This window comes from Tamandua tetradactyla, chromosome 13 (assembly GCF_023851605.1).
Source record: "Tamandua tetradactyla isolate mTamTet1 chromosome 13, mTamTet1.pri, whole genome shotgun sequence".
NCBI classification, from domain to species: Eukaryota; Metazoa; Chordata; class Mammalia; order Pilosa; family Myrmecophagidae; genus Tamandua; species Tamandua tetradactyla.
The window spans coordinates 2,654,072-2,671,075 of NC_135339.1; the positions used below are offsets into that span (position 1 = coordinate 2,654,072).

Genomic DNA, 17,004 nt, shown 5'->3' on the forward strand with positions numbered 1-17,004 from the left:
ATAGAAATTCGAATGACTTACTAAATAACAAAGATAGAATAAAATACAATGGGAAATTACTTAGAAAGTCATAGAATGGGAATGCCATATATCAAGACTTATAGTTATTGCCAAAGCTATATTTACATTAGCTTTTTTTTAATAAACTAGTTATTTTGGAATAACTTAGATTTACAGAAAAGTTGCAAAGATAGTACAGAGAGTTCTTTTACTTTACCCAGTTTCCACTTACGTTACCATCTTACATGACCATGGTACATTTGTCAAAATTCAGAAAACTTCACTGCAGACTTTATTATACCAGTTTTCAACTAATGTCCTGTTTCTACTCCAGGGTCCATTCCTGGAGTTAACATTAAGGAAGAACTGAAGTAAATGAACTAAGATATCTATTTAAGGTGTGAAAAAAATTAAAAATAACCCCAAGGAAAGCAAGAGAAAAGAAAGATAAAGGCAAAAATAAATGAAACATTAAAATAGTAGCTTGGTAAATGTTAGCTTGTTCTTTATGTGTAAAAAAATGTTTTTAATCATAAAGAAAATAGATTCAGGGTAAAAAGAGAAAAGCCAACATTGGAAATTATGATATAAAAACATTGAGAGAGATCAGTTTTATATGGTAAATTTTTAAAATTCCAAAGAAAAGGAAAGGTGAGAATTCATAAAATACGTAACATTAGCTAAGATGGAAGCTTTGAAGAGACCAAGAACCATTCAAAAAATTAAGACAGCATAAAATTACCCCGCATAACTACAATATTTTGTTGGTGATATTTTCACCAACAAATTTTCAAGGCACAGGTAATATTAGTACATGATCTTATTATATTTTATGAGGCTGGCGTTATCTTGATACCAACACTTGGCAAAGCCCATGTGTATACACACACACCTAACCTATGTGTAAGCCAGCGTTACTTAGGAATATAGATTCAAATGGGGTCAAACTGGCAAACTGAGCAGCCACATCTGCCTTTTCTCATACCCCAAATCTTTTGTGAAAATAAATTATTAAAAAGGAAATCCAAATCCAAGTGTCCATTGACAGATAAATGGTTAAACGAAATGTGATATATGCATATGCTAGAATATTACTTAACCATAAAAAGGAATGAAGTTCTGATACATACTAAAACATGGTTGAACCTTGAAAATAGTATGCTAAGTGAAATAAATCAGGCACAAATGGACAAATATTGTATAATTTCACTTAAAAGAAATATCTAAAATAAGTAAAATCATAAAGAAAGCAGATTATAGATTATCAAGAGCTAGGGAAGGGCAGATGGGGGTGCATTATTGCTTAATGGGTGTAGAGTTTCGGTTTTGGGTGATAACAAAGATTTGGTAATGGATGGTGGTAGTAGTAACACCTCATTGTAAGTGTAGTTAATGCCCCTAAATTGTACTGTTAAAAATGGTTCAGGCGGGCCGCGGTGGCTCAGCGGGCAAAGTGCTTGCCTGCTATGCCGGAGGACCTCGGTTCGATTCCCGGCCCCAGCCCATGTACCAAAAACGGAGAAACAGAATACAATAAAACAAGCAAATGTTTAAAAGATGTTTCCCTTTCTTCCTTCCTTCCTTCCTTCTATCCTTCCTTCCTTCTCTCTGTCTTTCCTTTAAAAAAAAAAAAAAAAAAAAAAAAATGGTTCAGATAGCAAGTTGATCCTTTATATGTTGCCATAATAAGATGTTTAAAAAAAAAAAAAAGGAAATCCACAGTAGTATTAGAAAATGAGGGAAATGCCATTGGCAGACATAAATTTTGAGAAATTTCCATAAGATAGAAACTGTTGGCATGGGATTGATGGTGGAATAGCATGGAGGAAAGAAGAGTCTGGAATTTGTACAGGAGAACACTGAGTGAAGATGAGGCTGCTTTGTGTCCTCTGAGCGCCTAGAAGACGGGAGTGGGAGGGATCCATTGAGTAGGGTGTGCTGAGCAGAGTAACGCAGTCATGCAGTCACTGGAGCTGGGGAGGCAGTGCTGAGGCCTGGGAAACAGTTGAATTGCAGGATGAAGAGGGAGCCCCTGGACTCAGAAGATGATCTGTTCATCAAAGACCATGTTCTGCCCTGTTCACTGTTACTAGACATAAGCCCTGGTAACAAAGCCAACAGATATAGATTTTATTTATTTATTTATTTTTAAGTGGTCCCCTTACTTGGGGTGAACCCATTCCAGGGCACTCTACCCTTCACAAAAACCATGGATTTTTAAAATAAAAATGAGTAGCAGTAAACCAAGGCTGACCAAACATTTGAGGGAAACCAACACTAATGAAAGAAAGGGACCGGATTTTAATAAACAGAAAAATTAGCACATGATCAAATGAACACAAGTAAACAACTTTAAAATAAATATATCTTCAAGGAGATTGGAGAAGACATTAAATTCATAAGACAAGATGTGTTATTAAAAAATAAGAGCTTGGAAATTATGAAAATATAGAACTTAGTAAATGGGCTGAATAGTAGAATGGTCATAGTTGAAAACAGATCTGTAAACCAAAAGACAAGCCGACTGCTGAATGCAGAAAGACCAAAAGATAATGTGAGAGAAAAATTGAGACATGGAGAATTAAGCTAGAAACTCCCAAACTCTTTAATAGGAGTTCAAAAAAGGAAAAGAAAAAAGAGAACTGAAAGGGGGGAAATGGAAGGCTAAGGAAAGACAAGTCTTCAGGCATTTTTGAGGATAGTATAGTTAAGGGATGATCCTAAGAACTTTCAGACACTAAAAATCGCAAAACGCAGCTTATCCACCAAGGAGTAAGAATCAGAGTGGTATTCACCTTTTTTATAATATCGCTGCTAGAAAACAATAAAGAAATACTTTGCAAAATGTGAAGAAAAATAATTTTGATTGTAGATTCCATATCCGACCTACTATTTGAGTATGAGGGCAAAATAGACATTTTTTTAGCATTCAAGGATTCAAAGTTTACTTTTCTCAGACTTTTTCTAGTCCAGCAGAATAAGAAGTGAACACATTAAAAGGGGAAGACCTGAGGGTGCACGTGTGGTTCAGTGGTAGAATGCTCACCTTCCATGCAGGAGACCCAGGTTTGATTCCTGGACCATGCACCCAAAAAAAAAAAAAGACGGGGGTGGGGGGAGACCTGAGAATAAAATAGTGGTGAACAAAAAAATAATGGCAAAATTTTTCTTTAAATAATTATTGTTGAAACACATAATAAAAAAAGAAAAATAGCATTTTGGGATTTAAAATGTCAAATGGTGTACACATGGCATATGCAGATAAATTTCCTGGCTCTGTCCACTGAGAGAGCCTAGAACCAGTGACACCCCAGTAGCAATGAGAACACCCAGCACCCAAATTTTAGTTTCTAATATTAGGGCTGGGACAGGGAACCCACAAGCCAAGGAGTAGAAACATGTTAGAGGGACACAAAACCAATCTGAAAGAGCTCCCAACAGCCAAAGCTAGAGCAATTGGAGCAAGCAAATATGTGATGTAAGTCCTGGATTATAACCCAAAGTATAAAATATCCATGAAAGCCATTCTGTTATTGATCTCTTATTGATAAGTAAATCTATCATTGATATGTAAATAACATAGCCACTCTCCCTCTAGAGGATAGAGCTAAGTCCCTCATTTCCAAAAGCTAAGATAAGGAAACATAGAAAAGGAAATATAGTGACTTCTCAGTGGAAATACCTGGCAGACACTGCCCTAAGCTGGTGGTGAAGTGCTTGTCAGTAGCGATGCCCTTTGGATATCAGGCACCCAGATATGAGGTGTTGAGGAGGACCCTTTACCCCTAAACTGTGAGAAAAACATCAGACCAACCCAGATGGAGGCTGAGAAGCATCCTACACAATACCTGACCAGGTATTCTCAAAACAGTCACTGTCATGAAAACAAGGAAAGCCTAAGAACTGTCCCAAAGCAGAGGAAACTGAGGAGACAGCAACTAAATGTGTCGTGGAATCCAGGACTGACACTTTAACAGAAAGAGGAACATTAAATGAAAAACTGGTGAAATTGGAATGAAGTCCAGAGTTTGAATAATACCCTGGAGTTTAGTTAATAGCGATGTACCTGTGTTGGCTCCTTAGTTTGGACAAATGTACCACCACAGTGTGAGATGATAGCATTTGGGGAAGCGGGGACTGGGTTAGGGAGGTATGGAAACCCTATTTACTATCTCTGCAACTTTTCTGTATATCTGCAATTGTTCCAAAAGTGCCAGATGGACTCAACAAATGAGTAAAAGAAAAGTAAAAACATGCTAATATTCTTGTCTTATTTGAGAGGATGTGAGGGGAGAATGATTTGAATGCTGATTCATTCTAGATGTGTAGAGAAATATGTCTAAGCACTTCCACTTCAGATTCTTTCACCACTGAGTGACCTTTGCAAGTTCTTTAATCTTTCTAATCTTCAGTCTTATCACTTAAAACAGAAGACAAAATCTTGCTTTCCATAATATTTAAAGAAATATGAACAGTAAATAGAAATACACCCAGTAGGAAAAAAATTGGTTAAAGACAGTTGATAATAATTCACAATAAACATATTTAAACAGTCAACCTTACTAGTAATAAAAGAAATGAACATTAAAACAGTAGTGCAATGCTTTCTTTTCTGCTGTAAAATTGTGTTTTCAAAATAAAATGAGCAGCTTTGCAGGTAAGGCTTAGTAGGAGGGTTGCCCTCCCACTTGCTCTGGGGCAGGTGAGTGGCTGCCCCTCTGGGCCTTCTGGGTCAGAAGTTTTCAAACTAGGTTCATCCCTCTGATCCAGTAATCCCCACTTCCAGGGCTCTTTCCTTAGGGAAGGATTAGGGTAGCAGTGTACTTGGTAAGGACAGTGTTAAAAGCAAGTAGAACGACAAAATGATAAATTGAGCTAAACTGTGTACTGTAGTGAATATTGCATATCAAGAAGATATGAAGTATAAACAAAGTAAATATAGCAGTGTAAATATAAAGGAAAGTGAAAAGTAAACAATGGGAAAGGATATGTGTATATTTTAGGCACTCTTTCAATGGTAATAGCTAATATTTTTTTATGCCCTTTGCTGCACACAGAGCCTTCTTTTGGTTTCACGTGTGCTCACAACCCTCTGAGGTGGGTATTGTCATGCCTAGATGAGGAACTGCTGGGTGATTGTGTTGTCCATTGCCCAGGGAGTGCAGCTGGCCAGGGGGGAAGGCTCCACGTCCCCACTCTTAACCTGTGCCACATACATTGCCTCTCTGCTATCTGAATTCATCAAAGGACCTGAGTATGTGTTGTATACTTGAAGCCCCATCCAGCATCCAGAACCAGACAGACATGGCCATTGCCCTCAAGAACTGTTATTGTGGCAGGAGGGGACAGAAAACAAAATCAGATAATAAATGCAATGCCATGCAGACAAATAAAACACAGGCTGAGTTGTAAAAAGTAAGTGGTTACTGTGGTTGGTTTGGTCAAGGAAGGCCTTTCTGAGATGTGGCTGTTCAAGGAGCCATCCACGTGACAGGAGGTAAACAGCTAGTCAGTGGCTGGGGAAGACAATTCCATGCAGAGGAACAGCTGATGTGTTTCCTGAGATGACTGGCACACACAGGAGGGGAACACAAAGCTGGGCCAGGTCCTGTAGAGGTTCATAACCCCATGTAAAGGGTTTGTGTGCTAAGTGTGATAAAAAGCTTCTAGAGGGTTTAGAAGACTAGTGTCTGCTTTCTGGCTGCTGTGTGGTGGCTGGATTGTGTGCACATCCCGTTGGAAGCAGCCAGTTAGGATTTGCAGTAGACCAGGGAGATGAGTGTGGCTTGGGTGAGGGCAATTAATTGTGGAGAAAATTTTTAATATGATTTAGAGATTAAGTTGACAGAGCTTGCTGATGGATTAGATACGAGGAGTGGGAGAGAGAAAGGAACAGTGCTGGGGAAAGCTCAGGATTTCAACCTGAACCATACTCTGTGTGTATTGCATAATAGACATGCAAGTTACTCTCTGTTAAGTTGGCAATTGGATTCACACACCTGGTGTTCACGAAAAAGTGTGTGTAAATAGTTGCATCCCCTGTATGCTTAGGAGAAGAAAAAAAAACAGGACGAAATTAACCATCAGGAGTTTAGGGGAGATTTTAATTTCCTTCTTCCTTCTTCAACACGTATTGCTTTAGACATCAAACAAAACCAGTGATTCTTTTCCCCAGGTCTGATGCAATTTGAAGAATATTTGAAGAAACGAAGTTCTAAATGAAGGCACAGTATTTGTAAAAATCATAATTGGGCCTAGAATGGGAATGTCAGAGTGGATGTTTATAGAGATTCTTTTATCTTGGCCTAGGTCTTTTATACTTTGCACTTTATATTTTCACTAGGAATTAAAAATGTTAGAGTCTAGTCTTGCTTCTGTCTCTAATATTGTGCTACTATAAATGTATTCATTAAACAGATATTTATTGAAGGCCTCCCATGTGCCTGGCATTGTTCTGGGTGCTGGGGATATAGAAATGATCAAGCTCGACACAAAGACCTGCCCTTAGGGAGGTGTACATTCTAGAAGGGGAAGGAGCCCCTTCCCGTTCCCCGTTGTTCTAGTTTGCTAGCTGCCAGAATGCAATATACCAGAAACGGAATGGCTTTTTAAAAGGGGAATTTAATGAGTTGCTAGTTTACAGTTCTAAGGCCGAGAAAATTCCCAATTAAAACAAGTCTAAAGAAATGTCCAATCAAAGGCATCTAGGGAAAGATACCTTGGTTCAAGAAGGCTGATGAAGTTCAGGGTTTCTCTCTCAAGTGAGAAGGCAAATGGCGAACACAGTCAGGGCTTCTCTCTCAGCTGGAAGGGCACATGGCGAACACAGCTTCATCTGCTAGTTTTCTCTCCTGGCTTCCTGTTTCATGAAGCTCCCCGGGAGGCGTCTCCCTTCTTCATCTCCAAAGGTCAGTGGCTCGTGGACTCTCTGCTTCATGGTGCTGCAGCATTCTCTGCTTTCTTTGAATCTCCATTCTCCAAAATGTTTCCTCTTTTATAGGACTTCAGAAACTTATCAAGACCCACTGAAATGGGTGGAGACATGTCATCCCCTAATCCAGTTTAACAACCATTCTTGACTAAATCACATCAACCAGGGAGATGATCTCATTACAGTTTCAAATATACAGTATTGAATAGGAATTATTCTACCTTTAAGAAATGAGATTTATATTAAAACATGGCTTTTCTTAGGGGGCATACTTCATTTCAAACCAGCACACCCCTCCCCCTAGTAAAAATAAAAAAGAAAAGGAAAATATATACTGCATTTATCAACACCACTTTCATCCAAGTGCTCTGTGTACCTGGTAAGCTCTGGTTTTCCAGCCAGCCCTCCCATTCTGCACAGCAGCTTTTCACAACATATTATCAGTCTTTTCCAAATTTGCCTCCTCTACAGATGTTCATATTGCTCATATCCCTACTATCTACAGGCATTTCCACATGACTGCCTTACAGAAACCTCTAATTCCTTCTTACCGAGCTCCTCACTGGGCCTTCTCTCTGAGCTGGCCTTTTCTCCATGCTTCTGGTCTTTGGGAGTGGCACTGTCATATGCCCAGTAGTCCAGGTGAGAAATTGGTTTCTACCCTTAATTTCTCATCCTTCCTCCCCAATCCCTGCCCCAGTCAGTCACTTGCTGACTTTTGTCGTTTCTGTGTCCTACGACTTTTTCTTCCATCCATTTTTCTTTCTGTATATATATCCCCATTGTCTACATCATCAGATTCCCATTCCCAGATTATAGCTATTGCCTCTTAACTGACCTCCCTGCCTCCTTTCTTGTTTTCTTTGGCTTCTGCTCTATAATCTAGCCAGAATAATCTTCCAAGAACATTATCTGATTGTATTACTGTGCCTCTGCTCTGACTGAAAAATTCCCGTTGCCTTTGGGATAGAGTCCAAGCCATCTGACATGGCATATATTGCTCCCTCATCTCAGGGACCCTGTTTATCTCTCTGGGCCAGAGGTCAGTGTCCTGCTGCCTGTGGGCCAACTGAGCCCACATTGCCCAGCTCAGGAAAGTCATTATCAGCCACCTCTGCATATGCACTCACTTCCCTACCTGGTCCCTTGCTATGTCCATGTGTCCACCAGCTTTCCAAGCTGATTCTCCTTGCACCTCCCAGCACCTCTCACCACTCCTCTATTTATCATGCTTCTTATTTCACTTAGAAAAGAGAAGCAGTCAGAAATAACTTCCTTATCTTCCTCTCATAAACTAAACTTTATCAGACTCACTATGTATTATCTTCTTAGCATTCTCGCCATTGCAGTGGGGGAGCTGTCTCCATCCTTTTGTTCACTAGAGTGCAACCCTTTAGAAAAGGTGAAATATCTTTAATTGTTTTTTTTTTTTTTTTTTTTTTTTTTATTAACGGAAAGAAAAAAAAGAAATTAACACAGCATTTAGAAATCATACCATTCTACATATGCACTCAGTAATTCTTAACATCATCACATAGATGCATGATCATCATTTCTTAGTACATTTGCATCAGTTTAGAGGAACTAGCAACACAACAGAAAAAGCTATAAAATGTTAATATAAAGAAAAGAAATAAAAGTAGTAGTAATAGTAAAAAACAACAACAAACAAACCAACAAGCAAACAAAAACAAAAAAAAACCCTATAGCTCAGATGCAGCTTCATTCAGTATTTTAACATGATTACTTTACAATTAGGTATTATTGTGCTGTCCATTTTTGAGTTTTTGTATCTAGTCCTGTTGCACAATCTGTATCCCTTCAGCTTCAATTACCCATTGTCTTACCCTGTTTCTAACTCCTGCTGAACTCTGTTACCAATGACATATTTCAAGTTTATTCTCGAATGTCCGTTCACAACAGTGGGACCATACAGTATTTGTCCTTTAGTTTTTGGCTGGATTCACTCAGCATAATATTCTCTAGGTCCATCCATGTTATTACATGGTTCACAAGTTTATCTTGTCTTAAAGCTGCATAATATTCCATCGTATGTATATACCACAGTTTGTTTAGCCACTCTTCTGTTGATGGAGATTTTGGCTGTTTCCATCTCTTTGCAATTGTAAATAACGCTGCTATAAACATTGGTGTGCAAATGTCCGTTTGTGTCTTTGCCCTTAAGTCCTTTGAGTAGATACCTAGCAATGGTATTGCTGGGTCGTATGGCAATTCTATATTCAGCTTTTTGAGGAACCGCCAAACTGCCTTCCACAGTGGTTGCACCCTTTGACATTCCCACCAACAGTGAATAAGTGTGCCTCTTTCTCCGCATCCTCTCCAGCACTTGTCATTTTCTGTTTTGTTGATAATGGCCATTCTGGTGGGTGTGAGATGATATCTCATTGTGGTTTTGATTTGCATTTCTCTAATGGCCAGGGTATCTTTAATTGTTTTTAAATAATATCTTTGAAAACTACGAAAAGCCCTTCCTTGGCCCCATGGCCTCATTCTCTCTGTTCTTTCCTTGCTGTCCTGCCTCTGAGCCTTTATATGTGCTGCTCTCTTCACCTAGAATGATCTCCACGTTTGCATAGCTCACTCCGTTTCATGTGGGTACCCGCTCAAATGTCACCTCCTCAGAGAGGCCTTTTGTGTCATTATATCCAAAGTACATTGACCCTCTGTCTCTATAGAGGTATCCTGCATTTTTCTTCCTAGCACATATTACCAATGGAAATACATATTTGTTTGTTTGCTATTTTCCCACCAAAACGAAGATTCTATGATGGCAGGGACTTTATCAGCTGTGTTCACTGCTCTGCCCGAACTCCTAGACCGTATCTGGCATTCTGGGGGTTCATTGCCATCACAGCCCTGTCATTTTTCTTTCTCTATTTGGATTTCCTTGATGATAAATCCATTTTAAAGCTGGTTTCCCTTATGGTGGCAAAATGACAATAACAGTTACAAGTTGCATGTCTATACTGTACACCAGGGATCAACAAACTTTTTCTTTAAAGAGCCAGATACTAAATATTTTAAGTTTTGCAGTTCATACAGTAACTGTCGCAACTACTTAATATGCCTTTGTAGCATGAAAGCAGCCTTAGACAATTTTCTAAGTAAGTAAGTGTGGTTGTGTTCTAATAGAGCTGTTACAAAAGCAGGTGGCAGAGCCTTGTAATTGTGTATAGCTTAATGTGATGCCAGAATATATCTCATACTATGGCTGGCTGGTGATAAAAGTATTGGTCAAATCCCTTAAGAGCCTGAAAGGGGAAAAAATACGTATCTATATGCAACTATTAAACTTTCCCATCTGGTACCTTCTCAACCATTGGAGACTCACAAGGAAATAGGCAAGCTCTGAATTTTGAGGCTTGCCCTTACAAAACTTTTTTCTGTAGGGGAGAAGCTAAAACTACCTATAATGAGGCCTAAGAGTTGCTTCCAAGAAGGCTCTTTGTTGCTTAGACGTGACAAGCCCAACTCTACAGGGAAAATCATTACCCTCCTCCCTTAGTGGGACATGGCATTCAGGGGTAATAATCTCCCTGAGAACGTGGGGCGTGACTCCAAGGATGAACCCAGCCCTAACACCATAAACACCTTCCCAAAGGAGGAAAAGATGTGTTATAAAGTAAGACATCAGTGGCCAAGAGCAAATGGGGGTCTATCTGGAGGCTACTCTTAAACAAGCTTCAGTTAGATGGTACTAATTGCCATGGTTTGCTAAACCCCAACCAACATTACTCCTCTTGACTCTTAAGAACACTTAGGGCATGAACTGAGATGCTATTAAGGTTTCATATATTAAGTTTGCTTTTGTGGAACCTATAATTCCTGGAGGTTTCCTAGGTCAGATAAATCCTGAAACCCAGAGAGACCAGCCACTCTAAGATTGTCAATTAATTCCATCCCCCCATCCTTTAGTGTTGACATCCCTTCTCAATATGAAAAAGTCAGAATGGGCATTGCCCAAAGATCCCTATAGATTGGGAGAAGGATCGAAGGAGGGGCTATTACAGAGAAAATAGGATTTAACAAACGAGTATGACTTCTGAATCACCATATTAATAATCCTTCTAACCTCCACTGTTTTAGAGCACTGAGATGGCAGAATAGTAAGTAGCCCATAACAAACTCTGGGACCTATTCTATAGCTGCTTGTTGAAATGTGCTTTGAAAATTACTGCTTTTTTTCTTTGCTTTGTATGTATGTTATACAATTAAAAAAAAAAAAAAGAATAAAAGTGAACGGTTTAGGAGGCGAAAGAGTGAGAAAGAGGGAAGGTAGACCAGAAAATTTAAAACGGGCGGGTTTATTTCTGCGCTCCGGGGCTAAGCTCACCAAATTCAAGATGGAGGGAGGTGAGTCAGCGCCTGGGTGATGGCGTGGGCAGTTTTTAAGCAAGGGGGTCAGGCAACTGCCAGAAGGGGCAGATCTCCGGAAGTCAGGTTTCCGGAAGGGGTGATTCTCTGGAATCAGGTGTCCGGAAGGGGCGGTTCCAGAAGTCATGTCATCAGAGAGGGGCGGTTCCGGAAGTCGTGTTGGGAGGGGCGACGCAGCCTCCGCAGCTCCACTTGCAGGGCTGTTTAGTTCCCCCGACCTAACAAAAAGCAGGCCAGATTTAGCCTTTGGGTGGTAGTTTGTGTTCCCTGCCAGGCACCATCCACAAAGAGCAAATGTCTTTTCTGATAGCTCTCTCAGAACAGTAAGGAGACTTTGTTTTCCAAAGTTCCCAACAAACGTCCCTTTGCAGCTTGTTGGCCTGAGTTGGGTCGGATGCCAATTTCTGAACCAATTCCTGCAGCAAGTGTGGTGAAACTCCCACACAGGCGTAGGATACTCGCAGCCCTTCTTAAAGCTACAAGTGGAAAGAGCTTTCTCTGAAGCTCCTGGATGCTGGAGCCAGGTCATTACCACAACAGAACTGTACACAATCAGGAATGGGTGGAGAGTGGAAGCTGGGCAAGTATCCATCAAAGGTCTACTGTGCGGAATTTATCAAGTGTATTAGAGTTGTTTGTGTAATTATTATCCTCCCCCAGGATGTAAGTCCCTTGAGGTCAGGCGCACCACATTGTTTGATTCATTATTGATGTCAGTGTGCCCCTTGAATTCAATTCAGTTGAAATAGCAAGGTCCTTTGCTCATGGGGATTGCTATTTTGTTTGTTTTAATAATATAAATGCAGGTGATCTTCTATCAGTCACATAAATGATAGGAAAAAATTATTGTTTAATATTTTAATTTGTTTCATTATTGATTAAAACTTTTCATTCTTAAAGGATTAAATTGAAACTTTTTTTTTTAATTTAAGGTTCACAAAAAGGATTCTGGCTTTTGGCGAGATTTTGGCTTTGGAATGACTTGTCAGTATCGATCAGATTTCTTGGCCATTGGTAAGTATACATTACATTAAGGATAGGACCTTTGGTGTTTCTTTTTGTACCCTAGCATTTGTCTAAAAGGTCCAAGATTTGAGTGTTTACCTTTTAACTTATGAATGTCTAAGGTTAGTTGAAAAGAGAAATCTGGTGATACAAAAAGCAAAGTGGGTTTATAATTAATGTCTTTGAATAGCAGAAATGAAGTTGTAAGACAAAACAATATTATAACATTTTCTTAACAATTTTTTCTTTAAAATCAAAGCACCTGTAGTCTTTAAAAACACCTGTTTGACTTAAACCCCTATCTTGGCTGTTACTTTGCGTACAGGTCATAACTTTAATGGTGTAGACAAGGATTGTTATATCTGGAAATAGTCCTGGATTATCTAGACCAGGAACATGTTTTTTAAGGTGAAACTCCCCTTTAGTTGTCTGTTGATCTATTGTGCAAAATCCCAATATATAAAACAAATGAGGCCGTACAGTAGTGACTCAGTGGCAGAATTTTTGCCTGCTATGCTGGAGACCCGGGTTTGATTCCCAGAGCCTGCTCATGCCAAAAAGATTAAATGAATAAATATATAAAACAAATGAAAGAAGAGCTTCTCTTTCACTCTGGTGAAAGTTAGAGTGGGGAATTTGGAGTAACTGGCTTAGTTGTCTGTTACTGTAAGTACAAAGATAGCCATTGAAGAATTTGGTCTAAACTTCCTTCTGTATCCAGCAGAAAGTAAAGTGTCAGAATACTTTAATAAAGCAGAGCTGAAATTTGATTCCATGTCTCCTGATTCATTCAGTGGCTACCTTTCCATAACATATTAGAAGTTATAAAATATGCTATGTACATTTTTATAATATATGCCATTTGCTTGGGAGATCACCTGTTTTCTCTCTTCATCATTTTAACACTTTGAAAGTGGAAAATCAGCAAATGGCAGTAAGAATTAAATGAAACTAATACCTTTGTCCCCTAATGTTTGCTTAATAAAACTATAGGTATTCAGAATCCTTCCAAAACATGTTTATTTTTGTACCATTTTTTTCTGTAGTGTCTAAAATGCTTAGAGTTCCTTTATCTCTTGTTTTATAGCAATTTTATTGAGATATAATCACGTGATAAAAGTCATCTCTTTAAAGTGTACAATTCACAAGATTGTGCAGCTATCACCAGTCAAATTTAAAACATTACCATCTCTCCAAAAAGAAACCCCATAGCCATTAGTAGTCATTTCCCATATCCAATGAACCCACACTCACCCAATCCCATGCAACCTTTAATCTACTTTCTATTGATTTACTTCTTTTAGACATTTCATATAAATGGAATCATATAATATGTGGTCTTTTGTGACTTGATATCTGGCTTCTTTCACTCACCATAATGTTTTCAATGTTCACCCATGTTGTAGCATGTGTCAGTATGTCATTCCTTTTTATAGGCAAATAATATTCCTTTGTACGCATATATACCACATTTTGTTTATCCGTTCAGCAGTTGATACATATTTGGGTTTCCATTTTTTGGCTATTATGAATAATCCTGCTATGAACATTCATGTCTAAATTTTTGTTATGTAAGAGTAGAATTGCTGGGTCATTGGCAATTCTATTTTTAACATTTTGAGGAACTGCCACACTGTTTTCCAAGGTGAGTGCATCATTTTACATTCCCACCAGCAGGGTATGAAGGTTCCAATTTCTCCGAATCCTTGTCAACACTTGCTGTTTTCCATTTTTTCATAATAGCCATCCTAGTTAGTATGAGGTGGCATCGCTTTGTGATTTTGATTTGCATTTCACTCATAACTAATGTTACTGGATGATCATCTCATGTGCTTGTTGGCCATTTGTATATTTTCTTTGAAAAAATGTCTGTTCAAGCTCTTTGCCCATTTGTTATCTGGGTTGTTTCTCTTGTTTTTGAGTTGTAGGAGTTCTTTATGTATTCTAATATTAAACCTTTATCAGACATATGATTTGCAACTGTTTGCTCCTATTCAGTAGGTCATCTTTTCACTTTCTTGATAATGTCCTTTGATGTACAGAAGTTTTTAACTTTTGTGAAGTTCAGTTCATCTCTTTTTTCTTTTGTTGTTTGTGCTTTTTGTGTGATATATAAGAATCCTTGTCAAATCCAGGGTTGTGAAGATTTACTCATAAGGTTCGTCCAAGAATTTTATAGTTCTATCACTTCTGTTTAGAATGTTGATCCATTTTGAGTTAGTTTGTAATATATGGTGTGAGGTAGGGGTCTAACTTGATTCTTTTGCGTGTGGAAATCTAGTTGTCCCAGCACTCTCTTCCCCTTTATACAGTTCATTTTATTAACCTTCTTGTTTACCATTTCTGGATCTGTTCATTCATTCCTGTAGACTTGAGCTACCAAACAGTGTCATTTCCTTACTCCAGTATAGCTTTGCTTCCTTCTACCACCTTTGTGCTATTACTGTCAAATATGTTGTATTTCTGAAAGTTGTAGGCAGAGCAATACAGTTCTGTATATGTTGTTTTATACAGTTGCCTTTGAAGTCAGTCAAGAGAAGAAATATAGATTAATGTTCCATTGCTTTCAGTTTTTCTGATTCCAGTGTCTTTCTCTCTGAACATCTATGGGTCCTCTCTTAGCATCTCTAGGGTTTTTCTCCCTCTGTGAACTCTCTGGGTGTTTCTCTCTCATCTCTCTCTGGGGGTTTCTTTCTGAGGTCTCTGGGCTTTTTCTATCTTTTATCCTTATAAAGGGCTCCCGTAAAGGATTAAGACCCACCTTGAATGGTGTGGGTGACATCTCAATTGAAATAGCCTAAACCAAAGTTTCCAACCACAGTAGCTCTGCACCCACAGGAATAATATGTTGTGTTCTTATTTTCATTCATCTGAAGATAGTTATTGATTTCTCTTGTGATTTCTTCTTTGGCCCACTGATTGTTTAAGAGTTTTATCTTCCATATATTGTGGATTTTCCAGTTTTCTGCCTTTTACTGATTTCCATCCTCATGCCTTTATGTTCAGAGAAGATGCTTTGTGTAATTTCAGTCTTTTTTAATTTATCAAGACTTGTTTTGTGACCCAGCATGTGATCTATCCTGGAAAATGAGCCATGTAAACTTGAGAAGAATGTGCATTCTGCTGTTTGGTGGTGCAGTAGTGTTCTTTATAAGCCTGTAGGCCTAGTTCATTTACCATATTATTCAAATTTCTATTCCCTTATTGATCTTCTATCTGGATGTTCTTTCCATTGATGAGAGTGGTGGATTGAACTCTCCAGTATTATTTTAGAGGCATCATCTTTCTCCCTTCAGTTTTGCTAATTTTTTTTTCCTCAGGTATTTTGAAACACCATGGTTAGGTACATTAATATTTATAATTGCTATTTCTTCTTGATAGATTTCAACTTTTATTAATAGGTAGTGTCCTTCTTTGTCTGTTGTAACAGTTTTTAACTTAAAGTCTTTTTTATCCAATCTTAATACAGCTACCCCAGATCTTTTTTGCTTACTGTTTGCTTGGAATTTCTTTTTCCATCCTTTCATTTTCAACCTTTTTGTGCCTTTGGGTTTAGGTGAGTCTCTTCGGTGAACAACTTAAGGTTGGGGTTCATGCTTTATTATCCATTCTGTCACTGTGTGTCTTTTGATTGAGGAGTTTAATCCATTAACATTCAGTGTTATTACTGTAAAGGCAGTACATCAGCTATTTTGTCCTTTGGTTTTGTTTTTTAGTTTGCTATTTTTTTTAACTGTGAAAGAAACACATATACAAAAAACAATAAATTTCAAAGCACACTGGAACAATTAGTTATAGAACAGATTTCAGGGTTTGGTATGGGTTACAACTCCACAATTTTAGGTTTTTCATTCTTCTTGCTCTAAAACACTAGAGACTAACAGAAATATCAATATAATGATTCAACAGTCATACACATTTGTTAAAGCCACCCTTCTCTGTTATAATTCCACCTTCTCCTTTGATCTTTCTCCCAATCTTTACAGGTACTGGGCTGTGCCCATTCTACTTTTTCTGAGGCTTTTTTATTTTTCCCCCACAATCATCATATAGCTGTGCACTTATCATCACAATTGACTTTTTTTCTTTTTTTGTGAAAAATAACATATATACAAAAAAGTAATAAATTTCAAAGACATCTCAATAATTAGTTGTACAACAGGTTTCAGAATTTGGTATGGTTACATTTCCACAATTTTAAGTTTTTATTTCTAGCTGTTCTAAGATACTAGTGATTAAAGGGAATATCAGTGCAATGATTCAGCAATCATACCCATTTGTTAAACTCTACCTTTTCTGTGTTACACCACCATCACCTTTGATCTTTCTCTTTAGTATTTGAGCTATGCCCATTCTAGCTTTTTCAAGTTGAAAGAGGCTGTTGATAATATGGAATAGGGGGATAGAACTAGTTGATGTTCTGGAGAGGCCGGCTCCTCTGCATTTCAGGATTTACCTAGTCCAGGGACCCATCTGGAAGTTGTAGGGTTTTGGAAAGTTACCCTAGTACATGGAACCTTCATAGAGTTTTATGTAATGCCCTAGGGGTTCTTTAGGATTGGCAGGAATGGTTTTGGCAAGCTATGATAAGATAGCAGTGTATAACGGAAGCTCACATAAGAGCAACCTCCAGAGTGGCCCCTCAATTCTATTTTAACTCTTTCAGCCATTGA

At 38.3% G+C, this 17,004-nt stretch overlaps 1 protein-coding gene across 7 annotated transcripts in view; it reads left to right on the forward strand.

The window, feature by feature from the left end:
• The window catches only part of CSGALNACT2 (chondroitin sulfate N-acetylgalactosaminyltransferase 2), a 92,125-nt gene that overhangs the window by 35,932 nt on the left and 39,189 nt on the right, over positions 1–17,004 (forward strand). For all 7 annotated transcript variants that reach the window (XR_013161325.1, XM_077124524.1, XM_077124525.1 and 4 more), the window contains exon 7: positions 12,259–12,340. Coding sequence is in view for 6 of the 7 variants with exons in the window: in XM_077124524.1 (XP_076980639.1) it covers positions 12,259–12,340 (82 nt within the window). In the remaining variant the exon portion in view is untranslated. The remainder of the gene's footprint in view (positions 1–12,258; positions 12,341–17,004) is intronic.